Genomic DNA, 25,492 nt, shown 5'->3' with positions numbered 1-25,492 from the left:
CTACACATGCGAGTTCGGTGGTTCCTCAGGCCCCAGCACTTTTCTAACAGCCTACCAAAGAGACTGGGCAGAGATTTCACTTAGTGCTTCTTTCTGGTGGCCAAGGGATTCCCATCTTTGATAAGCAAATACCTTTTGTTAAGAAAAGTTAAGCTATTTGGTCATCTGCATCTCAGGGTGGATGAGTTTACTGGGCCCTTTCATGAGTACAAGTTTCAGGAAGGAAGGGGACAGCAGAGGGGAGATGAGGCAGGCCGTGGCTCCTGGAGAAGGTAGGAGATGCCAGCAATGTGAGGCAAGACCAGAACAGGGAGGCCAGAGAGGCCCAGGGAGGACTGACCCAGACTCTGGCCCAACCCTGGGCCTCCCTGGGCTGGCAAATTCTGAAAGGACACAAAGGATGAGTAGGAGTCAGGTCTGGGTGTGCACAGCCCCCAAGGAGGACCTCTGGCTCCCACTCCTTGCTGCCTGAGACCTGCAATGGGGCCTCAGATAAGGAACATGATAAATACCTCTTATCACCCCCACAACCTTGGACTCCCATCCAGCTAAGGACAAAGTTGGAAATGCTTTTGTCCTGGGCCCCAAGGCTCCCAGAGAACCCCTCATTTCTGCAGCCCTCATCAAAAGGCTGGGGCCCACAGGGACTGTGGGGGAAGCACCCCACAGCCCCTGCAGCAGCACGAACCAGGACTGAGGCTCACAGCTGTCACCTGATGCCTCCAGCTTGGTGGACAGGGAACACAATCAAGGAAGAAGGTCCAGCGCTGAAAAGTCCTGGCTCTACTGGAACGCAACAGCCACAAGGCCCCTTTGCAGGGACGCCTCCAAAAATGCCTGTACATTCACCATCTCCCCCATCCTGACAAGAGCCCCATGGGGGGGAGGGGCAGCAACCCTTGCTACCCATTTTCCAGATTCCAAGGAGGCTGAGGCTCAAATCACTTAAGTGACTTCCTTGAGGCCATGCAGCAAGTGTATGGCAAATCTGTTTCCTGGCTCTTTTCCTAGATCAGAGTTTCTCAACCTCAACACCAGACACTCAGAGCCAGATAATTAGTTATAGGGGCTGTCCTGTGCATTTTAAGATGTTTAGTGGTATCCCTGGCCAATATCATCAGACATTGGCAAATGTCCCCTGGGGGAACAAAATCACCCCTAGTGGAGAACTACTGCCCTAGAAGCACTTAAAAGATGGGCACCTGCCAATTCCAAATTGAAGGGTACACCTGCTGAGGGCTCTAGCCTGACAGTCTCCCCCCTCCCCCGCCAGATGTGCTAGGCAAGAAGGCCTGAAGGGTGGTGGGTACTCTGTGGGTTCAGTACCCTCTGGGAAGAGGCTTCTTAGCCCCAACAGGCACTGCCACTTAGGGGGTCTCCCCACAAGACCAGTATCACCTTCCAAGTCCCAAGCTACATGCCAACCCCCTTCCTGGCATTCAATATTACCCTGATCTTCCAACCGTTTTGCTCATATATTCCTATCAGTAAAAACTTTTGAGTACCCTCAATACATGCCTCTTTCCTTACAAATTGCTCATATATGCCCCGATGCATGAATATATTATAGATGTCAGCAAACATACCCAAAAATTGTATATTTTTAAAATGAGAATGAAAGCCGAGCGCAGTGGCTCACGCCTGTAATCCCAGCACTTTGAGAGGCCGAGGCGGGCGGATCCCTAGGTCAGGAGATTGAGACCATCCTGGCTAACACGGTGAAACCCCATCTCTACTAAAAATACAAAAAAAATTAGCTGGGCATGGTGGCGGGCGCCTGTAGTCCCAGCTACTCGGGAGGCTGAGGCAGGAGAATGGTATGAACCTGGGAGGCGAAGCTTGCAGTGAGCCAAGATAGCACCACTGCACTCCAGCCTGGGCAACAGAGCAAGACTCTGTCTCAAAAAAAAAAAATGAGAATGAAAATGCACGATGAGACATGTTACACACTCACCATCATGGCAGAAATTAAACTGTCTAAAAGACCAAGTGTTGGTAAGGCTAAGGAGCAACAGGAACTCTATGGGCCACTAGCAAGGAGTAAAGTAGTACAGCCACTTAACAAAATATTTACTAAAGTTGAAATATACATTAAAGCCCAGGCCCGGTGGCTCACGCCTGCAATCCCAGCACTTTGGGAGGCTGAGGTGGATGGATGACCTGAGATCAGGAGTTTAAGACCAGCCTGGCCAGCATGGTAGAACCCTAACTCTACTAAAAATTCAAAAATTAGCTGGGCATGTTGGCGGGCACCTGTAATCCCAGCTACTTGGGAGGCTGAGGCAGGAGAATTGCTTGAGCCGGGGAGGTGGAGGTTGCAGTGAGCCAATATCGTTCCACTGCACTCTAGCCTGGGCAACACAGTGAGACTCCATCTCAAAAAATAATAATAAAAAGAAAAGAAAGAAAATTAACAGACTATGGTTACACACAACATGAGTGACTCTCACAAATACACTGTTGGGTGGGAAAAGCATGATGTAAAAGAAGATGTCTAGTACCATTCCATCTGTATTAAATTCAGAGTCAGGCAAAACTAAACTCGACGTAGGGATGCAGGCATAGGTGGTTACATGATAAAAGAAGCAAGGAGCTGATTATCATACAGTCAGGATAGTGGTTACCTCTGGGGGTAGAGGGCACATGAGTTGATTTTGGTGTACAAGCTACATTCTGTTGTTTATTCACTTGCGTGATGGTTGCCTAGGGGTTCACTTTTTTTTGTTTTTAGATAGAGTCTTGCTCTGTCGCCCAGGTTGGAGTGCAGTGATACGATTTTGGCTCACTGCAACCTACACCTCCCGGGTTCAAGTGATTATCCTGCCTCAGCCTCCCAAATAGCTGGAATTACAGGCTCATGCCACCACACCCGGCTAATTTTTGTATTTTTAGTAGAGACGGGGTTTCACCATGTTGGCCAGGCTGGTCTCAAACCCCGACCTCGTGATCGGCCCACGTCAGCCTCCCAAAGTGTTGGGATTACAGGCGTGAGCCACTGCGCCCGGCCAGGGTTTCACTTTTATAATTATTTACTATATTATATGTGTATGTTTATGCTTTTTTAAGCAACTATGCTATATTTCACAATTTTAAAAGAAAGAAAAGGGTGAGATATAAGTAAATAGATATAGTATTTTCTTCCCATACCTAGTTTTGCAAAACACTATAATTAGATCCAAAGAAGTGGATGACAACCTATAGTTAGGCAAAGGTCTGAAGTAGTGATAATACTTGGGCTGTCTAGAGAGGGTTCCTTCCCCCAGCTGGCTCAGGCTGCTGGCTGCCCCTCAACCCACAGGAGCCAGCTACCCTAGTCTCTTTTACCTGCCACTCCGCCCTGGATGTCCCGGCCACCACACACCCCTGCCTGGCCATGGGTAGGGGGTTGCATCAGGCTGGGCACCTTCACAGCCACCTCCCCCTACTGTGGACCATTCCGCTGGGCCCCTGACAGCAGGACTTGGAGGCTCACTATGAGAAAGGTACTGGTGGGGCAGTCCCCAGTCATCCTTTGAACACATTGAAAGAAGGAAGGTGGCAGAGAAGGAAATAAAGATGAAGGAGAGAAGGGGAGACAAAGAGCAGGAGAGAGATAGTCCAAGGCTGCAAATGCTGTGGAACTAGATGGAGGCTCAGAGGGTGGCGGAGGGTGGAGGGGAGGAAAAAGGCTTGTGGTCAGGTGAGGTGGCTCACGCCTGTAATCTTAGCACTTTGGGAGGCTGAGGCGGGTGGATCACTTGAGCCCAGCAGTTTGAGACCAGCCTGGGCAACATGGTGAGACCGCATCTCTACAAAATATTTTTTAAATTAGCCAGGTGTGGTGGCACGTGCCTATGGTCCCAGCTACTTGGGAAGCTAAAGTAAGAGGATCACTTGAGCCCAGAAGGTTGAGGCTATAGTGAGCCATGATTGTGCCACTGCACTCCAGCCTGGGCAACACAGCGAGACCCTGTCTCCAAACAAACAAAAAAGAAGGTTCTGGAGGTGGGGGGAACAGGGGCACTGCCCCCAGGTTCCAGGCCCAAGCATGGAGGCTCAGTCACAGGCAGGTCCAAAGAGGCCTGAGTTGTCGGCCCTGATCCAGCACCACCTCTCCCCATAGCCCCAGGGCTTCCAAGTGGCAGGTGGGTGGCTCAGAGCCTCCTTTCAAAGCCTCCAGCAGCCTCTAGTCCTCCTGGAAGGAGGGACTTGTCCAGAACGGAACCTGCAGAGGTGACCCCCAGGTGAGAGGGCCCAGGAGCAGTAGAATTGCCCTTCCCGGGGCCCAGAGGGTGGAAAGGGCTGAGGGCCTAAACCACGCTGAGTCAAGGTCTCTGTGCCAGCAAGAGGCCCAAGGAGAATGCTCTTCAGGGCAAAGGGCAGGTATCACCACACTTATGTTTTTCAGTACATTAGTCTAAACTAGCTTCTCGCATTCTGCCCCCTCTGCCCTCTGGTTACTAAGATTCCCTGGCTAGGCCATCGGCGCTTTGCGGGAGAAGCTGTGATCTTGTTCCCACCCACCCTGCTTGGCCAGCCCAGTGCCAGGTACCTCTGATGTGCTCAGTACATGCCTGTTGACACTGAAGGCCTTGTGCTGCTGAATCCCTGGGCCTCCGGCCCCTCCTCTCGACAACATGGGGGCAGCGCCAGCTGCCCTCTAAGGCCCCCAGCTCTATGGCTCCAATTAGCCCCAAAGCAAGGCCAGCCAGCGCCGTCCTGGCAGGGCAGCAGAAAGTGCACCTGGCTAGAGCCGGGAGGGGACAAGAGGCAGCAGGGGGTGGACAGTATAGTGTGTCACCTCCTGGCCACTCTGCACCCCTCAGGGACTGTGGGGGGCCGCGGCAGGTGCTGTCCTCAAAGCAATTATAAACAAGGCAAAGGACAGGCTGTGACTTCCCTTGGCAAACAGGAGAAAACAAACCGGAGCCCCACCCCACAGACCCACTGGTAGAACTCGGGGAGGGGGGTTGGAGGAGGTGCTGGCGGACTCTCTGTGGGGAGGAACAGACTGTGAGCCCCACACCAGAAGGAGGCTGGGCCTGGATCACTGTGCGGGGAGGGAGACAAGGCAGAGGCAGAGGGCTCAGCACCTTGTGGACCTGTGGGCGAGGCCCCTGGGTGTCAGCTGGTGAAGCACCTGCAGGGTAGAGACGGTAGACAGAGCATTTTTTTGTGTCCGCGTTTCTGGGCACACGATGGGGGCTCAATCTCATTCTCTTATCCATTCCACAAAGATTTATTGAGCAGCCACTATATACGAGGCTCTCTTCTAGGTGCTAGGGGTACAACATGGACCAAATCACACCAAACCCCTGTTCCCAGTCACCAGAGGACTGGCTGGCTCAGATGCCAATCTCACCCCCACTCCCGGCCCCACCTCACCTCCCCTGCCTCAGGGCTGTGGGACCTGCCACCTCTCCTCACCTTCTACCAGGCTTCACCCCAACTCCCTCCAGTTTCCACAGACAACTCCACCCTCCCTCCTCGCAGGGGCCAGCCCCCAGGCTCTCCCAACCATCCGCTCTCTCACGGCCCAGGATCTCCTGGAAGATGACAGAGACTCCACTACCTCCAGCAGGGGCCTTCCCCCTACCCTCCCTACATCTCTGGTCTGGGGGAGGAAAGGAAAAGGGAACAGCTTCTTTCTGTGTGTGTCTTTATTATTTTCATTGTCAACAAGAACTATGATTCAAGCTGGAATCAAATACTTGCCCTCCATGAGGTGGGAAAGTGAAACAATGGGAAGTATTTTAAGAGCCTCCCTTCAACAAAGTGAGGGTCCTCTCTGAACACCTCCCCAATTATTGCAACAATGCTACTTTAGCTCCAAGCACCTTCACAGCAGCTTCAGACCCTGACGCATGTTCTGAGGCCCCTCAGCTAGTGCCATCCTTGTTTGTCCGCCTCATCCTGCCTTCATCAACCAGTGCATAGTTTCAAGCACTTGTCCCAGACAGTGGGACCAAGAGCTGCAAGGTCGAACAGTGGACAGTTTCATGGGAGGTGGGGACATGTGGAGAAAGGGGAAGGACTGTAGAGGGGACACCAAATTGTCTCAGAAGTGATCCGTGCCCCTCGGGAGCTGCCTTCAAAAGGGGACATGCCTACCAGCCCCAAAGTCAGAGACACATAACCCAGGAGAAGGGCGACCCTCACCTGGGTAGCTGCAAAGCGGCAGGGCCCAAAGCACTGGTTTTCCAGATGTGCTCTGGGGACCAGCAGCATTAGCATCACCAGAGGACTTGTCAGAAATTCAAATTCTAGACCGCATGGAATTTGCAGAAACACCGGGAGGGGCTCAGCATCTGTGTTTAAACAATTCCTCCAGGGAGTTCTCGGGATGCCCAAATTTGAGAACCACTCCCCCAGAGCAAGGGCGTTGGAATCATCCCAGAAAAAAAAAAAAATTAAATAATGATGCCTAGGCCCCTCCCCAAGAGATTCAGATGCAATGCTGTTGTCTGAGAGCTCTGCAGGTGATCATAATATCCAGCCAGGCTGCAGTAAGATAAAACAGTGCCCCGGTCTCTTTGAAAGGTGTGCCCTGATGGAGGAAAAGATTTGCTTATAAGGAAGGAGCAAGGAAGGGCTAAGAGGACGGAATATGAGCCACGGGTTTCTGGATGGAGAGTCTGGTGGAATTCCTGCATTAATCCCTATGGCACCACATCTTACTCTGGGACCACCGCTGTATGCCCAAGAGCCAACCAGGTGGCCTGCGTGGCCAGCAAGCAGGTGCTGGATCTTATGGGGCCAGGTGGCTGTTTCCATAAGAAAGCTGGACAAAAGACCTCATTTCTCCTCCTTAAGCCCACACTTAAAAGCCAGGAAGGAAAGCTGGTGATGACCCTGCCTGTTGCCTCTGCTCCTCTTGGCTCTCACCCAAGGCTTTCCCACTTCACAGCAAAGCATTTCCTGTGGGCATGAAAAGTCCCAGATCCTACCCTATCACTGCAATTTTATCTCTGCCCTCAGTGACATCACAGCCAAGGGGGTCTGTATCTCTGGTGCAACGTGGAGGAGGGACAGATGGTAGGAGAGCAGGGGACAGCCACAGCTAGGAGTGCATGGTCAGTGGCCAGACCAGACGCTACCCAGGGAAACCCAAGAGGCAGGGCAGGGGTGGTAGAGATGCTGCAGGGATTGCCAAGTGCCCTGCACCGTCCTGTTCAATGAGGAGAGCAGGCTGGTGTGGTGGGACAGAGAGCTGTGGGAAGCCCCACGTAAAGCATTACATCAGAGGACGCTAGACACATGGGGAGGCCTGTTTGCAACCCACAGGTCTTTATTCCTTCCCTAGAGCTATCCAGGCCTCTATTTCCTCATGTAAGAATGAGAAATAAATAACTCACTGAGTCATAAGAGTTCATTAGATGCTATTCTAAGTACCACATGTGCATCAACATTGGCGTACTCAGCCCTCACTACAGCACTAGTAGGTGGGTGCGGCAAGAACCCTCACTTTTTAGGTGTGGAAACTGAGGCACAGTAGGGTTAAGCAGCTTGCCGAGGCTCACACTGTGTTAAGTGGCAGAGCTGTGCAAGCCATATAGCCTGGCCCCAGAGCCCATGCTCTCAACAACCCCCGATCAGGTGACACTGGCCCAGTGCTCAATATATAGTGGCTATGGCTGTCCCAAGAAAAACTTCCTGTTTGCTTCCCCAGGACCAGTCTTTAGCTAAAGCTCATTTCTGCGGACTGCAGCATCTCCCAAACACCCCTAACAACCCACCCCCATCACCCCTTCCTTTCTCTTCCTGTCTCTTCCTCCCCAGTGCCTTTGGCAAAGATTTGTAGAAGGTTCACTTTGGAGGGAATCCCACAGATGATCCAGATTCACAGATATGGAAACTGAGGCTGAACAGAGCAGAGACCTGCCCAGCCACACAGTGGGTGAGAGGCAGAGTGGGGGCTCCTGATTTCTGGTCCAGTGCTCTTATGACTTTCACTGCCGTCCCATTCTCACCCAGTGATCCCCACAGCCTCTTCTGCACATCTGATTAAACAAGGGCCTGCTGAGGGCTGCACTGTACGTTAATGGACATGGAGTGCATGGCACAAAGCTGGGCACCTAGGAGGCCATCAGTAAGGATGCCTCCTCCCTTCCTGGGCGTCTGGGGCTTCCAAAGAAGCCTAGGAAATCTTGCCTGAACCGGTCTCCTTCCCTGGCCAGTCAAGACAGGTTCCAGCCGGGGGTCCTTTGGTCACCCATGCTGGCAGCTCAGAAGAAAGGCCAGGAAACAGGTATGGTGCTCAGACAGGGCCTCCGCAAGTTCCTACCCTGCTTTTTTTTTTTTTTTTTTTCTCTCACACATATTCTTTTTTCAATTGAGTCCAGGTCTCGCTATGGTGCCCAGGCTGGTCTCAAACTCCTGAGCTTCAGCGATCCTCCCACCTAGACCTCCCAAAGATCTGCTTCGAGCAGGAAACCCTGGATAGAGAAAAGACGGTCCCTAGACCACCACACCCCACCTTTTAAGAGAGAACTCCTGGGAAACCCCTGGAAGAAGTGGTCTTCTTTAGGGACTGAGAACACAGACTTTGGAGTCAAATAGACCTAGGTTAAAATTCCAATCCTGTCACTTCCAGGCTGTGTGATTTTAAGTGACTTGCTTAACTTCTCTGAGTAAGTGTAATGCAAACAGTAATTCCCACCTCACAGTAAAGAGTAAACACACAATAAATGTTGGCAACTATTGTGTAATAAATCAATCTTATTATAATATTGTTCTAGTATAGCATAAAAGAAGAGATGAATATTCTATTAATATAATCTTGTTTTATTGTTACACTCTCATAGGCACACAATCACAATTCATCTATACCCACATTCCTAGACACTTTAACCACACACACAAACTCACAACCAGTACACAAACCGCACACCAACCCAGAAAGCAACATCATGTACTCACCATGTACCAGGCACTGCCGCACCCTTAGTCCTCACAACAGCCTGTGAGGTGGGTGTGTTTTCATCTCCCTCCTCTCAGATGAGGATCCACACTGCACATGCACATATGTTCACTGCGTCCTGGGATGTGGACATTTCTGGCAGCTCTGGGAACCATGAACTCCCTCCCTCCGATCAGAGGAGGCCAACCCAATTTCCATGGTCATCTCCAGGGCAGCCCCAAGCCGGGCCCCAAGTGCTGACTGACCTCCATCCCCAGGACAAAGGCTCAACCTGGTTTTCATGACAGCTGTGGTTGGGGAAACCCCTGTTGCCTGCAGAAACCGAGCTGACTTTGAAAAGGAAGAGACAGAACCCAGGGGGTGGCTGGGCCACTCCCTGTGGGGGCAGGTGCTAAGTAACTCCATCAACTCTGGCTAATGATGCAATTACAGTCATAAACAGGGCCCCAGGAGGGCTCAGGGCCAAAAGCTAGACCCTCAAAGGGCAGCCAGGCTTGAGGGGTGGGAGTCCCCTTCCACCTACTTCCCAGCTTTCCAGAAACAGGCTGAGGAGGCCTGTGACAGTGCACGTGGGACCCTGGAAGGGCTCCTGCCTGCCCTGGCCCACTCCCTGCCCACCTCTGACTGTGAATCACCAGGCCATTAGCCCGCAAAAGCCCAGCTGGCTCTCCCTGGATTCGGTGCCCACCTAGGGTGTCCCCTGTCCTAGCCCCTGAACTCCTTCCAGGGCACCCAGGACCAAGATACCTGGGTCCCCATTTGGCTCCGCCTCTCAGAGCTGAGTTGAGGACAAAATAACCCTGCAGCTGTAACAGGCCTTGTAAATGGTAAGCACCATTGGCTTCCCTCGGGGAGAAGCAGAGCATGTCGTCACCCAAACAGCCCTGCCCTTCATTTACACCCTCTGGCTCCCAGCTCTCCGGGCCTCGCGGCCAGGAAGCAGACAGAAAGAAGGGAGCCAGGCGAGTTGCCCATGGTCCTGGGGCTGGGGACACCGGCATGGTGAAAGCATACCGTCAGGTTAGCAGGCAGGGACCTCAAGGCAGCTGACCCTTCCCCTTCCTCTGCCTCTCCTGGCAGGCCAGGAACTACTGCTGGCTGTCCCTCCCTGGACAGTGCGCTCCCTGAGGGGAGGGCCTGAGGACTGTCTCCCAGTCGTGGCACCAAGAACTGCATTCTAACCGAGCGCGTCCGCATCTGGCCACCCAGGAGGAAACCAGAGACCAGCCTCCCACCTCATCTCCAGCTGCCCAACAGTGCCATGTCTGGGCCAATGGAATCTCGGCCAGGGCGGGTGCAGGGGCCTGAGGCCACCACATCCCAGAGGTGTCGCTAGGGGCCTGCATCCTTTCACTGAGGGATGAAGCAGCCCCTCACTCGGGATGGAGGGAGGGCAGAGGATGGGAGCTGGGCAGTAATTAACCTGCACTTCCCCAGCGAGTGCTAAGCCAAAAACTGCGCTCGAGTTGAGTGCAGAAGCTCCGCGCTGAACCGTCCCCAGAACGGACAGGCGAGAAAACGATGGCTGGAGCTAAGAGGGGTTTCGGGGGAAGGCGCAGCGGCCAGGGGCTGGCGGAGAACGGAGGGCGGGGGCCTGGGCCCAGCAGGGTTCGCGCAGACAAGCCCCGCCCCGGGCGCCCTCCCTTCCTCCCCCGGGACGCGGGGCTGGGGCGCGCCAGGCGGCTGCGGCGCGAACCTGCTCGCGCAGCCCGGACCAGCTCGGGGCAGCCGTGCGTGAAGCCGGAACCCCGCGCGGGGAGGGGGCCGAGGGGCGGGGGCCGAGTTGGCATCTGCCCTCTCCCTTCCAGGAGGCGAGCGGACGCGCTGGGCCAGAGCTGGTCGGGACAGCCCGGGGGTGGGCGGCGCGGACTCGGGGGATCGGGGGGAAGGGAGCGTGTTTTCCGGGATTCGGGACCGAGACGGGGGGAGGGGGAAACTCGGGGGGCGGGCAGGCGGCTGGGAACTACGGGGGAGGCAGACAACGGGGCGCACGGAGGGAGCGCTCCGGGGTTGGTGTTCCCAGGGTCATGGAATAACCCACGGGGAGAAAGAGACTGCCCAGGGACTCGAGAGGACGAGGCCAGGGGCGGCTTCTTCAAGGGACCGAGCTGGAGGAAGGGACTGGAAGGGAGGGAGAGATGGTACTTCCACCCGCCCCCCCCTCCAGCAGCCCAGCCCCCGGGGCGTGGCGCCACTCCGGCCCTCCCACTCCCCCGCTGGCCGGGCCAGACTCAGCCCCCGCAAACCTCCCCTACCTCCGACCCCCTCTCCGGCATCTTCTGCCCCAGCCGGGTCCGGTGGAGGGGGAGTGGGCGCCGGGCCCGCGCGTCCCTCAAACTTCTTGCAAGTTCACCATCACGCCTCCCGCCCCTTCGACTCCCAGCTCCGGGCCGGGAAGGCCATGCCCGCCCGGCCCCTCCCGCCCGGTTACATAAGGTCGCAGAGAAGCCGCCCCCGGCCCGCGCCTGAAAGGAGGGGCCGAGGGGGCTCCCGGCTCGGCGGGCAGCGCCGCTCGGGCCACGCGCTGGGCGCCCGGGGGCGGACGGACTGCGGGTGGGTGGCGGCGCGCACGGTCCTGCTTCCCTCTCCTGCCGGCATCCCCCACCCACCCACCTGTCTCCGGGACCCACGGGATAGGGGCCAGGGAGCCTGGGTCGGGGGTCCCGGGCCCTCCTCGCGCCCCTCGCCCCCCGGTCCCGCTCACCTCGCTATGAAGGTCAATCTGTCCGCCGCCCGCGCCCCGCGGCTCCGGCAACTTGTCCCAAGTTCGGGTGCCTGGCCCGCGAGCTGTGCCCGCCACCTGCTCCCGGCTGCTCAGGCCCCGCGCCACCAGGGAGGCCCGCCCTGTCCTCCCTTCCCGCCGCCGTCGGCGCCGCGGCCGCTCCCTGCGTCCCGCCCGGGCCGCCGCCTCCGCTGTCACCGAGCCCCGCGCCCGGCGCCCGGGCTCCGGCTGTCACTCCGCGCACACTTCCCTCCGCTCCCGGCAGAGGGCAGCACCCGCCCCGCCTCCCAGCAGCTCGACCGCGGCGTCCACTGGGAAGCGTAGTTCTCGCTGTATTTCCTCTAGGCACGCCGGGATTTGTAGTCCCGCTCAGCAGACCAAAGCTTTCAGGGAAAGAGGTTCTTGACTCGGAACCTCTGTTCCACTTCTACCCCTTTGCAAGTTTTCTTTCTCCTCTCAGTAATGTCCCAAACCAGGGCTTACTACGATACATTCTGTAGCGTGTCCGACCCCCTAGAAGGAACCTGCAGCCGGCTGTACTTCGGCAGTCTAAGATAGAGGGTCCCAGATGGTGTGCTGTTGCCATAGAAACTCCACCTGTGGCAAATTCCAGTTTGTCTTCAGGAGTAGGGTGCAAGATCTGGATCTTGCGCTTTTACCCCTGCCCCGATCATAAGGGGCAAGGCAGGGGTGAGACTGGCAAATGACAGGGTAAAATATGACTGTAGAAGGCAGCCTGCCCCCATTATGGATTCTACATTCACGCCCCACTCACCAGCCGGAGCTTGCTGTCATGTTGCTGGACAGAAATTGTCTGATCTCCTTTCATGTCACCTTCCCTTGTTGGAAGTTCACAGGGCGCTGAGGCATCATTCTCTACTTTCTCCTCTTCCCCGCCCCTTTTTCCCTGTCTCCTCGCCCCGCCCCTCCCCTGCTTTTCTTCTCCTTCCCCCTCCTCTTTTTCGTCCTCCCTCTCCTTCCCCACATACCACGTTGCTCCTGGTTTCTGTATCTTTTGCTAAGAGGCTCCTGAGGAGGACAGGGATGAAGTCCAAAGGCACAAGATCCCTTGTTGAGTTGGTTAGAGCAAGTAGGCTCCATTTCTCTGTGACTCAAGTAGCTCTCCCTCTTCTCCACAGCTGAGAGGAACCCTTCTTCAAATACACATCCTGGGACATAGGGGTCTGGGTAAAAATACTATCAGCCTAACAGCCCTGGCCTTTTGAAGCCCCCCCAGAAATAGTTTCTGGCAGCATTGCCCTCCTCCCTAAAGGACCCCATGACTGTTACAAGTGCACATGGGCATCCAGAATTCCTCAGAAACTTCTAATTCAAATTTGATCAGCAGATGAGGAGACAGCCACCTAGACCTGGGGTGTGTTAGACCACTAATCACACTGCTAGTAGACATACATGTGGGTCCCAGTGTCACTGGGGTAGTTCTGGTGGTAGTTTGGTAAATCGGGTCAGCAGAGCATTTTATTTATTTATTTATTTATTTATTTATTTTTATTTATTTTTTGTTTTGAGACAGAGTTTCATGCTTGTTGCCCAGGCTGGCATGCAACGGTTCAATCTTGGCTCACTGCAACCTCCTTCTCCTGGGTTCAAGTGATTCTCCTGCCTCAGCCTCCCAAGTAGCTGGGATTACAGGCATGTGCCACCATGCCTAGCTAATTTTGTATTTTTAGTAGAGACAAGGTTTCACCATGTTGATCAGGCTGGTCTCAAACTCCTGACCTCAAGTGATCCACCCACCTTGGCCTCTCAAAGTCCTGGGAGTATAGGTGTGAGCCACCATGCCCAGCCAGCAGAGCATTTTAGGTTGTTAGAGTAGGCCCTCTTTGCCTATGACACAGGAACACTCTCCCCACCCTGCCCCCGGCCCACCCACCCATGATGGCGCTACCACTGTCTTCCCTTTCCAGGGGAAAAGTGTGAACTTTAAGTTCTGAGGGTTACAGAGCCCATCCCAAGCCATGCCTTAGGTCCCATTTCTCTTAGAATCACAGTGACCCACCAGGAAACCTCCTAGCCACTCAGGGAAAACTCCCTTCCAAAAACAACAGGATGACCAACATAAAGAAGAACTATTTATTATTAGAGAAAGTCCAGAGTCCGAAAAAGGAAGGCTGAATCCAGAGTGGAAAGACAGATACAATGCCCCAGGAGGGTGCAGGGCCAAGAGGAAGAGGGGAGCCCACGTGTCGAGGCAGCAAGTCTAGGCAGCAGTGGCAAAGCCCACCCTGTTGTTGCTCAAGTCGTAGACGGAATAGTAGGACCTGAGGAAGACATCCCCGAGGATCCACAGGGGCTGGCTGTTCTGGGCGGACAGGTAGGTGGGCTCGACCCCCACGGTGCAGTAGCCGTTGTTCTGTTCAACACAGAAAGGCAGCACTCATTCATTTGTTCACACATGAGCTGGGTCTTGCTCAGCTCTGAGCCCCGGACTTGGAGCCCATGTACAGAGCTGAGGGAGCCAGGATCTCTGCCTTGAGAGCTCATAGGCCAGCTGAGCCACTAGAGCAGAGCTGGTGGGAGGATTTCTGGAACAGGTACATTCAGGCTGTGGTGGTCCTCAGCAGGGTCTCTTCTCCCCATGATGGGAAACTTCTCTTCCCACAGACCTCCCTCCTGTTCCCAACTTGGAGCAGATCAGCCTGGTGATTAAACCTTGGAGCCAAACCAACTTGGATTCAAACCTTAGCTGTGTCACCTTGAGTCAGTTACTCAACCTCTCTGAACCTCCAAGTTTTCATTTGTAAAACAGAAATGAGTAACTCCCTCATTAAATACTGTGACAATTAAATGGGATCATGAAGCAAAGTGCTTTACACAATGGTCTGTAAGTGCTCAACAAAGAGCCAAGTGCCTCTCCCCACTAATTAATAATAATTGATCATACATGACAATCTTCTGTTTCATAGCCTTGTTCCAGAGAAGGGGGTTTAGAATCAATGAATGGGGAAGATAAATGAGTGCAGCACGGAGTCAGAAAATGGCACAAGGTAGGAGACCCAGCATTTCCAGCTCCCCAGCCCTTCCTCCCACCCTCAATCATGGTGGCTCAGCCTGCAGGGACCAGGACTTACATTGAGGATGTAGGAGGAGGGTGGCAGAGGGAACTCCACGCCATTGATGATGAAGGTCAAGGTGGGCAGATTCTGGATGCTGTTACAGTTCACGAGAAACTGCAAGAGGAATTGGTCCCTGGTTAACTCATCTTCCCCCTGATAGCACCCACCAGCCCCATCATCTCGGCCCCTGGATCCCAGGCCTGAGCCCCGGACCCAAGCCCTAAGCCTGTTTTTGGACTAGAAAATGCAGCTCCAAGGGAAAGTCCTGTGTAGGTAATGCTGGCATTATACCCATGGACTCACAGAATGGGTGTGATTTAGAGTGATCCCAGAACCTCCCCACTCCTCTTGCCTCAATTTCCCATATTAGAGATTGAACCTCTGCTCTTTCTCTGCAAGTGTCTATATTTATATATAGGCATGAGCCATGATGCCCAGCCTGCAAGTGGCATTTTAAAACATGCAGATCTGGCCGGGCACAGTGGCTCATGCCTGTAATCCCAATACTTTGGGAGGCCAAGGCAGGCAGATTATTTGAGTCCAGAAGTTCGAGACCAGTCTGGGTGACACGGCGAAACCCCGCCTCCACCAAAAATACAAAAATTAGCTGGGCATGATGGTGCACACCTGTAGTCCCAGCTACTCAGGAGGCTGAGATGGGAGGATTGCTTGAGCCCAGGAGGCGGGGCTTGCAGTGAGCCGATATTGTGTCACTGCACTCCAACCTGGGTGACAGAGTGAGACTCTGTCTCCAAACAACAACAAAAAAAACACAGATGGCTGGGCGTGGAGGCTCATGCTTGTAATCCCAGCACTTTGGGAGGCCAAGGCAGGCAGATCACTTGAGGTCAGGAGTTCAAGACCAGCCTGGCCAATATGGTGAAACCTCATCCCTACTAAAAATACAAAAAAAAAAAATTAGCCAGGCATGGTGATGTATGCCTGTAGTCCCAGCTACTCAGGAAGCTGAAGCAGGAGAATTGCTTGAACCCAGGAGGTGGAGGTTGCAGTGAGCCGAGATCACACCATTGCACTTCAGCCTCGGTGACAGAGACAGACGCCGTCTCAAAAAAACAAAAACAAAAAACAAACAACAAAAAAAGAAAAACACAGATCTGCATGAGCACCCCATTGGTCTCCCAAAATTAAAATTAGTGGTAGTGGGCTTGGGTTACTTAGATAAACCCTTGGCTGGACTCAGGACAGACAGGCGCAGGGGAGCATGGCCCTGTGGAGGTGAGGGAGGTGCCGATAAAGGGTCAGCCCTGGTTGCTCACATACTCAGCCCCACATTCCAATCATTTTGCTCTTATCCCAAAGTCCAGCAAGTGTTTCCTCTGTGTCTGCTAAGTGACTGCAGCTCAGAAGAAATTCCTGCCTAATAGTAACCTCCCACTCCCCTTTGGTGCAAGCAGCTGGCCCCACCTGAACAAGCCTCCAGGCCCCCATCCTGCCCCCAGCCCCAGTTGTCCCAGGTCCCCCTGCCTCCAGTGCCTTGGGCAGATAGAGGCATGGAGGTCAAGAGTTAGGCCTTTTGTTTTTTTGAAACAGGGTCTTGCTTTGTCACCCAGGCTGGAGTGCAACGGTAAGATCATGGCTCATTGCAGCCTCCACCTCCTGGGCTCAAACAATCCTCCTACCTCAGCCTACCAAGTAGCTGGAACTACAGGCACATGTCACCGCACCCAACTAATTTTTGTATTTCTTGTAGAGATAGAGTCTCGCCATGTTGCCCACGCTGGTCTCTCACTCCTAGGCTCAAAAGATCTGCCTGCCTCGGCCTCCCAAAGTGTTGGGATTACAGGCATGAGCCTAGTGCCCAGATGGCTATTCTTGTGTTCTCAGGAGAAATCATGAATGCCTCTGGACTAGCCTCCTGGGGAAGGGAGACACCCCCACCAGTCACACCTGTCCATACTCGTCCTCCTGGGCCCCAGTGGCCTGCAGAAGAGCGCTCATGTACTGCTGGGGCACAGTGAGCAGAGAGGTGCCTGTATCCACGATAGCCTGGCAACCCTCAGAACACCAGCCGGAGGCCTGGCCGCCAATGAGAAACCTGTATGGGGAGAAGACGGGCAGCCTCAGGACTCCCCCAGTTCAGGGCAGCTGGGGCGGTCTTTCCTCACCGCTGTGGGACAAACAGCTGCAGCTATTTTCTTGAGGAATGTGAGGACCCTGCAAAGATCAATCCAGCTATTCCCCTGCATCACGCCATGGGACCTATTCCTCAAAAGTGTCAAGTAAGTTTCTAAAAACACTGAAAACCAGGGCCACTGATTCATTGTAAGGACTTTGAGCAAATGAGTCGTTAACACACCCTCATTTCTAATCTGTGAGCCCATGATGGGGTTGGACTGCAGGGTCCCTAATGTTTGGGAGTCCAAGTCCTGCCCTATGTTGTCCACACCCACTCTCTTCTCCAGGCTGAGCTGGGCTTTGTCACTCCTGCAGAGGGCAGTTGCAGCTTTGTAGGAGTAAGCCTCAGGGGTCCTCTGCCCCATCCCAGAGCAGTGGAGACTGTGTGTGTGTGTGTGTGACATGGCCTGGAAGCCCACTCCAAGGAAGTGCCACATCCCCGGGCCCCACCACAGACTCACTCTTCAATGCCAATCTGCCAGTAGAGCTCCTGGGTGACAGGCGCCCAGTAGATCTGCCCCGTGTACAGGCTGCTGTCCACACCCCCAAAGACAACCGCTCCCCCGCTGGAGCCCTGCTGGCTGCAGGAGAGAAAGGGAAGGGGAAGTCAGGGAGGGCCAGGGAAAAGGACTTCCCTTCTAAGCAGTCACCTCCACAGGGAAACAGAGCTCCTTCCGTGCTCCCGACAGGGGCTCCCTGAGGACAGGACTGAGTCTCCCCTCAGACTGGGGCTCCCTGAGGACGGGGCTGTGTCTCCCTCAGACTGGGACTCTCTGAGGACGGGGCTGTGTCTCCCTCGGACTGGGGCTCTCTGAGGACGCGGCTGTGTCTCCCTCGGACTGGGGCTCCCTGAGGATGGGGCTGTATCCCTTAGATTGGGGCTCCCTGGGGAAGGGGATGTGTCCCTTAGACTGGGGCTTTCTGGCCAGGCCTTGGAATTCCCAGTGCCTCAGGCTCCCAAATGATGCTGACATCTGGGGGCTTCCCTAGTGGTTGGGACCCCCACCCCACACTCTGCTCTCCTCTTCCCTCCGCTTCCTGCCTCTGGTAGACATGTCCCTGGGAGCCCCACCCAGGCCCAGCTTGTTACTTTTCTGCTGAGATTGGAGACAGGTAGGGTCTTGGTGAAGGGGGTAAGGATATTCCGTGTTTGTTCCAGAGGCTTCCCTGGTAGCTGGAGTGTGGAGCTGGGTGGAGCTGCTCTGTTTACACGCAGAGGAATCGTAAACAGAGGTGGAGAGGAAGTTAGCAACATTAGTAACAGGGTGAGGTCCTTGAACTTCAGATTCCCGGGATTAGCCCAATGAAGCTGTCTCTAGAAAGTGGCTGGCTAAAGCTGGTCACGGTGGCTCGCGCCTGTAATCCCAACACTTTGGGAGGCCGAGGCAGGTGGATCACCTGAGGTCAAGAGTTTGAGATCAGTCTGGCCAACATGGTGAAACCCCGTCTCTACTAAAAGTACAACAATTAGCTGAACGCAGTGGCGCACGCCTGTAATCCTAGCTACTCGGGAGGCTGAGGCTAGAGAATAGCTTGAATCCGGGAGGCAGAGGTTGCAGTGAGCCGAGACTGCACCACTGCACTCCAGACCGGGTGACAGAGCAAGACCCCATCTCAAAAAAAAAAAAAAACAAAACAAAAAAAAAAAAAAAACAAAAACAAGCCAGTGGCTGGCTAATTTTGAAGAAGAAAAAAGAAAAGCGGGCCCCAGGCCGCTCTCCCCCACCCACTGCCCGTCTCACTAAATGCCTGCACATGCTTGTGTTGACTGGCAAGGATAACAACCTGCTAGGGGTCAGCGGTGGACCTAGACCAGAAGACTCCAGGACCGGGCTAGAACAGTAGATAAAAGGAGATGAAGCAATACATTACTATGCAAAAGAGGGATACAGGTAGAAAACATTCGGTCAGAAGGAAGTGAGCGAACTGCCCCACCCGCTTCTCCACCAGGAGGCCTTTCCAAGGGGTGCTGAGAATCAGAGCAGCAAAACTCAGGGCAAAGTTCAGCCGCTGTGGAAGAGATTCCATCCTGGCTATGGAATGCAAAGACAAGTCGGAAGGGACTGGGGACAGGTGCAGGGCTGGGGTGTGGTGGGGTGGCTGGGAGAGGATTTGAGAGGAAGCCCCGGAGGTAAGGCCCTGGAGCAAGACTGACTGGAGCCAGATGCCCGCTGGAATGTCTCCAAACCCCAAAGCATTGAGTATTGAGCCTCAGTTGTCCAGGGTGGCTGGGGGGAGCACCCCGGGAGGTGGGGACCGGCCAGCTGGTTGCTCACTCGCTGAGGTAGACGCTGAAGATGGGGCTGGTGAGGGCGCCCTCCTGCACCATGCCCTGCATAGCTGTGGTAGCCCCGTCCACGGACAGAGTAGGGTAGGCCAGGCCCATGATGCCATCAAACTGAGCATAGACGAAATTGGTACCAGGCTCATTCTCACTCAAGCCGAACTCCTGGTTGGGGACCTGGATGCTCTGGACCTAATGGGGACACAAACGAGGGGAGGTGACAAGTCTGACTCCACTCACCTCCCCCAGGTTCCCCTAGAGACTCTTCAAGCCTCTGTTCATCCCTTCCTCACCTCTGCCCCCTACTTTTTTGTTTGTTTTGGTTTTTTGGTTTGTTTGTTTTTTGAGACAGAGTCTCACCCTGCCACTAGGCTGGAGTGCAGTGACACGATCTCGGCTCGCAGCAACCTCTGCCTCCCTGGTTCTAGAGATTCTCCTGCCTCAGCCTCCTGAGTAGCTGGGATTACAGGCACACACCACCACGCCCAGCTAATTTTTTGTACTTTTAGTAGAGACAGGGTTTCACCATGTTGGCCAGGATGGTCTCGATCTCTTGACCTCGTGATCTGCCCGCCTCAGCTTCCCAAAGTGCTGGGATTACAGGCGTGAGCCACCGCTCCTGGCCACCTCTGCCCCTTTTTGACAGGTGTTGCAGGAGCCACCTCTCCTGCATAGCTTTCCTTGACTGCCACAGCTCACCTCCTCACCCATCTCCTTCTTCTCTGAGCTCCCCAGGCCTTATGCTTCTTAAGGAAAAGGACCATGTCCCTCTTGTTCAGTATGGTGCCCCAGTGACTGGCACATGGTGGCCACCAGTGAGTGTTGGGGGAGTGACTGAATGGACCCGTCTTGTCCTGCCTTCCTGTCCTGCACACCAGAACACCAGCATTCCACTGTGTTTCAGGGGACTCCATCTAACTGTCCCCTCCAGCTTACAGCTCACAGCCTCAGCCTCCACTTCCCATGCCAACTCACAGTCAGGGTGTCGTAGCCAAAGAAGCCGGTGAGGCTGCCGCTGCCATACTGCAGGGAGAAGGTCTGCCCGTTGGTGGAGTAGGTGGAGGACTCGCTGGGGTTGAAGCGGGAGTGACTGGCTGCAGGGAAGTCAGGGCATGGGGAGTCAGGCTGGCTGGGGCGAGGCTGCTCAGCTCTCAGGCGTGCTGGGTTCCCACCACAGCTCAGGCTGCGCTCACATCCTGGGACCTCAGCATCCCTGGTTGCCAAGTCAAGGGGTGGCATTGGAAGATCCATGGGAGCTGGCCGGCCTTGGCCCCAAAGCCCCTTCTGACTTACAGAATCTTCGGATGCCTCAGGACTGTGGCCTCCCTGTGGTCAGGGCTGCAGAGAACCCAGCTCTGAGTCCCTGGCCCCCAGCAGAGCACCTGGCTCACAGCACTGCCGAGTAATTACTCATCAGATGAAAAAGCGAATGGGCCTGCACGACATCCCAGCATTCCCCCCAGCCCTCTAGGGCATCCTCAAGTGCCCCCCACCTTCACTCATCAAGAAGTCAGTCATAGCATAGAGTGGGGCCATCAAGGGACCTTTGGGCCAAAGGTGTCAGGACCCAAACCCCAAGGCTTCAGCAGGGACCAAGGCAACCTTAAGAAAGCACACACTGCGTATCTCCCAAAACCACTATAATATGGAGCCCACATCCTATATTGTTCTATTGTGTCTCTTGGAGACACTCAGTGAGAACTTAGTAAATACTGGGGTGGAGCAGAATAGAATGGAGTAAAATGGAGTGGGATGGAATAGACTGAAAATTAGTCACGTTGAATGGAATGGCACTGCCCAGAGTAAAGAGAATGGGGACAGTGGAATAAAAGGGAGTGGGGGGTTAGGGGCTGGTATAAGCAAAGGGATACATATTGGCAGGGAAGGCAAAGGGGCCATCCAGCTGCAGGACCAGCATCTTTCCTCTGGCTTGGGCATGCTGTGTGGCCCTGCACATGTCCCTGGTCCTTCCCAGGACTGAGTTCCCCTCAGTCCTGAGCTCCCTCTGGAAGTTTGGCCTTCCCCAGAGAGTATCAGTGCCTTGCCCTGCCCGCCGCCCCTCTCTGCCCAGCCCAGCACTCACTGCAGGCCTGGCTCTGGCAGTAGACAGAGGGCACCCACAAGTTGGAGGAGCCGGTGTCAAAAAGGACCAGGAAGTTCTGGGGTGGAGTCCCGATGCTGATCTCACCAAAGTAGGCAGCCTGGGGGCCATCGAGCAGGCTGTTAGTTCCAGAGGGATGCAGGGGCCCCAGGCTTCTCCATGGGCAGAGGAGTGAAGGGACCTGCCCCTTCCCTCCAGCCCACACCAGAGAGAAGGTTACCCCCAGGAAGGGTCAGGACTCACATCCATGTAGGCCATGGGCTCGTAGGACACGCTGAGGTCACCAAAGTGGTACTTCCAAGCAGGATCATACTTGTGTGTCCTCAGGAACTCCCCCAGCAAGCCCTTCTCCTTCATGGTCTCACGGATAGACTTAAATTTCTTCAGGGGCACTCTACAGAAGGGTTGTGTTTGAGGCTAGGCCCTCCCTCCTTCCTCTCTTCCCAGTCCTCTCTTTCTCTCTCTCCTTCTCTTAACTGCATGCTTCAATGTCCCTGCCACTCTGTTCCCTCTTGTCTATTTGTGTGTGTGTCTTTCTCTCTCTCAGCCTTTTTCTGTGTGTGTGTGTGTGTTTCTTCCTCCCTTTGCCTCTTCCCCTCTTTCTTCCAAAGCTCTTCTCAGCACTCGCTCTAAGATTCAGAAAACCATTCATTTCACCCATCCATGCATGCCCTCCTCACCCCATCTCAAGGGTCCTCCTATCTCCTGGCCCTTTGCTGTCAAATATCCCATAGATTCCTCCCCAGGAAAGGAAGAGGGACTTTAGGTATTGCACTTTTCAGGATATGTACTTTTTTTTTTTTTTTTTTTTTTTTGAGATGGAGTTTCACTTTTGTCACCCAGGCTAGAGTACAATGGCACAATCTCCGCTCACTGCAACCTCCGCCTCCTGGGTTCAAGAGATTCTCCTGCCTCAGCCTCCCAAGTAGCTGAGATTACAGGCACCTGTCACCATGCCCAGCTATTTTTTTGTATTTTTAGTAGAGACAGGGTTTCACTATATTGGCCAGGCTGGTCTCGAACTCCTGACCTCGTGACCCGCCTGCCTAGGCCTCCCGAAGTGCTGGCATTACAGGTGTGAGCCACCGGGCCCGGCCCAGGATATGTACTGGTTTTTCTCTTTTTTTGAGACAGAGTTTCACTCTTGTTACCCAGGTTGGAGTGCAATGGTGCCATCTCGGCTCACTGCAACTTCTGCCTCCCGAGTTCAAGCGATTCTTCTGTCTCAGCCTCCTGAGTAGCTGGGATTACAGGCAAGGGCCACCATGCCCAGCTAATTTTGTATTTTTAGTAGAGACAGGGTTTCTCTATATTGGTCAGGGTGGTCTCGAACTCCCGATCTCAAATGATCCGCCCACCTTGGCCTCCCAAAGTGCTGGGATTACAGGCATGAGCCACCGTGCCCGGCCCAGGATATGTACATTGTTAACATTTTTAAGAAAAGATTTCAGGCCGGGCACGGTAGCTCACGCCTGTAATCCCAGCACTTTGGGAGGCCAAGGCGGGTGGATCATTTGAGGTCAGGAGTTCGAGACCAGACTGGCCAACATGGAGAAACCCCATCTCTACTAAAATTACAAAATTAGCCGAGCATGGTGGCGCATGCCTGTAATCCCAGCTACTCGGGAGGCTGAGGTGGGAGAATCGCTTGAACTTGGGAGGCAGGGGTTGCAGTGAGCCGAGATTGTGCCATTGCACTCCAGCCTGGGCAACAAGAGCAAAGTTCTGTTTCAAATAAAAAAAGAAGATTTCAGAGATGGCAAAGTTCACCCCAGAGTTCCTTCCTATAGCGGCCCTCAGGCACCTGGCAACAGCTGGATGTGACAGAGCATGGAGCAAGGACAACAGCACTAGCTGGGACTCAGGACACAGGGTCCTAGTTCTGTCCCAGCTGCTAATTGCATGTCCTAGGCCCCATCACTGCTCTTCTCAGGACACCAGGACCGTGGGAAGTTGGTCTGGGTGGTCTGGACCATAGATCAGCTCTGGAGTTGGAACTTAGAAATCACAGTTTCTGTCCCTCCCTATGGGCTCAGTCACCCCCTCGGCACTCTCCTTCCCAGACTTCCTTGCTACCATTGCCTGGGAGTCTCTAGGGGTCCACTCTGGCCTTGCTCTAGGTTCCAGAATTCCTGTTTAATTCCCGTTTCCTGGGGACTCTACATTCTCCAGAAATTCTCTGCTAAACCCCTTCAGCCTGAGCTATGAAAATTAATTAACCACCTCTACCAAATATGCATATTGATAGAAGTTTCTGAGAGGAGCCAGCTCTTGGCCTCAGGAAGTACTCTTGGATAGAGAAATAACAGGCAAGATGGCAGGCTGAGAGCCTTCCTGACAGCCTGTGAGCCATGCCATCTACTCCAGAGTTTTCTCCTGACCCCTCGGGTATAGAGATTTATATTTACTGTGTTTCTGCTTAGATGATTTTGGCATCTGCCAGTAAATTTTCAGCCTTAAAACAATTTTTAGAAAGGATTCTGGATAAGATATCCCTTATCCAGAAAAGATTGCTCCCTTCTGTGGGAAGAATCCACACCTGCCATTCAGGGGCTGCTTGGGCAGTAGTCACCCCTACCATCTCTGTTTCAGGTCTATCTTTTCCTCATCAGATGGGGGAAGGGATTGTGCTTTTCCCTTTGGTGGACAGTTTCCTGAAGGCAGGGGCTGTGTCTCCTTCCACCCATGTGTCCTGTCCAACATCAGCAAAGGGAGGCTTCCCTTCCCTTAGCAGAAGTCCCACAGTAAAGACAGGCAGGGTGTCCCCTGGCCCGGCTGCCCTTTGCAGGGCTTTAGGCTCCCACCCAGGCTCCCTGCACCAGCAGCCAGGTCCCAGACTCACTTGACCACTGCTGCCTCCAAGAGCTGGAGGCAGAGCAAGACCACCACCAACCACTTCATGATGCTGGTCCCCAACTGGCCACAGAGGAAGAGCCACTCCGAGTTCTGTAGTCGCAGTGGAGTGAAGACGTGGGTACTCTTTCCTCTTTTATATGCCCAGGATTAGCCTAGTCGCTGCCCTGGGCAGCCATGCACTCAACCCAGGGTGTGCCCTGTTCTTTGTGTATCAATTGTTTCTGTGTATTTTTCCTTCTTGAGGGTGGCCGCAACAGACTTTCATCTTATTGACTTTTTAGTTCAAGCATCAGAGGCCAGGAGGTGCAAGTGATAAGAGAGAAAGTTGCTGTAAGATGGAGTGGCAAAGATTACGTCTTGTCCCCAAACCAGAGGCATAATGTGTGCCTTTGGGGACGAGGGCCAGAAAAAGGTAGAGGCAGAGTGCTGGGATAGATAGGATCTATAGCCAGGGTTTCGCAACCTCAGTGCTGTTGACATTTTCGAACAAATAGTTCTTTGTTGTGGACCCCATCCTGTATACTGTAGAATGTTTAGCAGCATCCCTGGCCTCTACCCACTCAACATCAGGAGCAGTCCACCCATTGTGCCAACCAAATATGTCTCCAGGCACTGCTAAGTGTCTTCTGGATGGGCAAAATCATTGAGAACTTCTTGTCTTTAGGTTGTGTACTTGGAGCTTTGACTCTAAGTCCTAACTCCTAGCACCCTCAAACCCTCAGGGGAGGAGATAGGGGTGTCAGAGGGTCAGGAGGTCAGTAGCTAGGATGCTGGTTATGATGATGGTGGTGGTGAGGGTGGTACTGATGGCAGTGTCGGGAGTTCTGGTGCTGGTGGTGGGGCTGGGATGACAATGGCTGAAGTCACAGCTATTTGAGCAGCTTCAGAGGCTTTCAAGATCAAACAGGACACTTGGAGAAATGCTTGTCATAATTCAGCAAATGCTCAGAACACACTCATAGAGTAAGCCACACCAGCTTCTGGTTGTGCCTCTCATACCAGCCTGGATCAGAGGACTGGAGCAGGGGCATATGAGGAGGGACAGGCCTGCACCCTGCTGCTGTTCCTCATTCTCTCTTCTGCCCCACTGCGTCCCTGCTTCTGTCTCCAGTTCTCCTAAAGTGCCTATGTCTCCCATGACCCACTCCCAAGCCCTTGTGCAGTCCCCAAGTCTGATTTATTAGTTCCTCTATCCCTCATCTTCGGACCCCACCCCTCCTCCTACCTCCCCCAACCCCCACCCCACTTCCCAGCTCCAGCTTCCCATTGCCTGAGGTGACCTGGAGCTGGCCCAGTGCCTGCCCACCTGGCCCAGGATAGCTCTCCATTTTGGAGTGAGTGGAAAAAAATCCCTATGCCAATATCCTCTCTGCCACCTTGTACCCCATACTCAGGGCACCAAGCAGATTTGTCAGGT

General features: G+C 54.1%; 2 protein-coding genes across 9 annotated transcripts in view; both read right to left on the bottom strand.

Annotated features, from left to right (window-relative positions):
* LOC105489619 (transcription factor EB) overlaps positions 1-12,474 on the bottom strand; it is a 53,408-nt gene extending 40,934 nt beyond the window's left edge. For 2 of the 7 annotated variants that reach the window (XM_011754580.2, XM_011754585.3), the window contains exon 1: positions 11,604-11,725. Coding sequence is in view for 2 of the 7 variants with exons in the window: in XM_011754579.2 (XP_011752881.1) it covers positions 12,397-12,416 (20 nt within the window). In the remaining 5 variants the exon portion in view is untranslated. Of the gene's footprint in view, positions 1-8,898; positions 11,052-11,154; positions 11,232-11,603; positions 11,726-12,396 lie in introns of those variants that run through there. The other 5 variants (XM_011754583.3, XM_011754587.3, XM_011754579.2 and 2 more) reach the window with 4 other exon arrangements.
* A 1,227-nt stretch (positions 12,475-13,701) lies between these two features.
* Positions 13,702-24,261, bottom strand: LOC105489618 (progastricsin). Of its 2 annotated transcripts, XM_011754576.3 has the most exons (9): positions 24,062-24,236; positions 21,463-21,613; positions 21,202-21,319; positions 20,094-20,212; positions 19,111-19,310; positions 17,296-17,415; positions 16,607-16,754; positions 14,714-14,812; positions 13,702-13,995 (listed from the first exon to the last, which is right to left on the bottom strand). In XM_011754576.3, the coding sequence occupies exons 1-9, from the start codon at positions 24,118-24,120 to the stop codon at positions 13,843-13,845; spliced, it is 1,167 nt and encodes a 388-aa protein (XP_011752878.2). In that variant the 5' UTR covers positions 24,121-24,236; the 3' UTR covers positions 13,702-13,842. The 2 variants fall into 2 exon arrangements, with proteins under 2 accessions (XP_011752878.2, XP_011752879.2); XM_011754577.3 differs by lacking the exons at positions 13,702-13,995; positions 14,714-14,812; positions 16,607-16,754; positions 17,296-17,415 and adding exons at positions 17,436-18,036; positions 18,620-18,667 and having other exon boundaries at positions 24,062-24,261.
* Positions 24,262-25,492: the final 1,231 nt, after the last annotated feature.

Source organism: Macaca nemestrina, chromosome 5 (genome assembly GCF_043159975.1).
Source record: "Macaca nemestrina isolate mMacNem1 chromosome 5, mMacNem.hap1, whole genome shotgun sequence".
In the NCBI taxonomy this organism is placed as follows: domain Eukaryota; kingdom Metazoa; phylum Chordata; class Mammalia; order Primates; family Cercopithecidae; genus Macaca; species Macaca nemestrina.
This window is presented reverse-complemented; position numbering and strand designations above follow the sequence as displayed.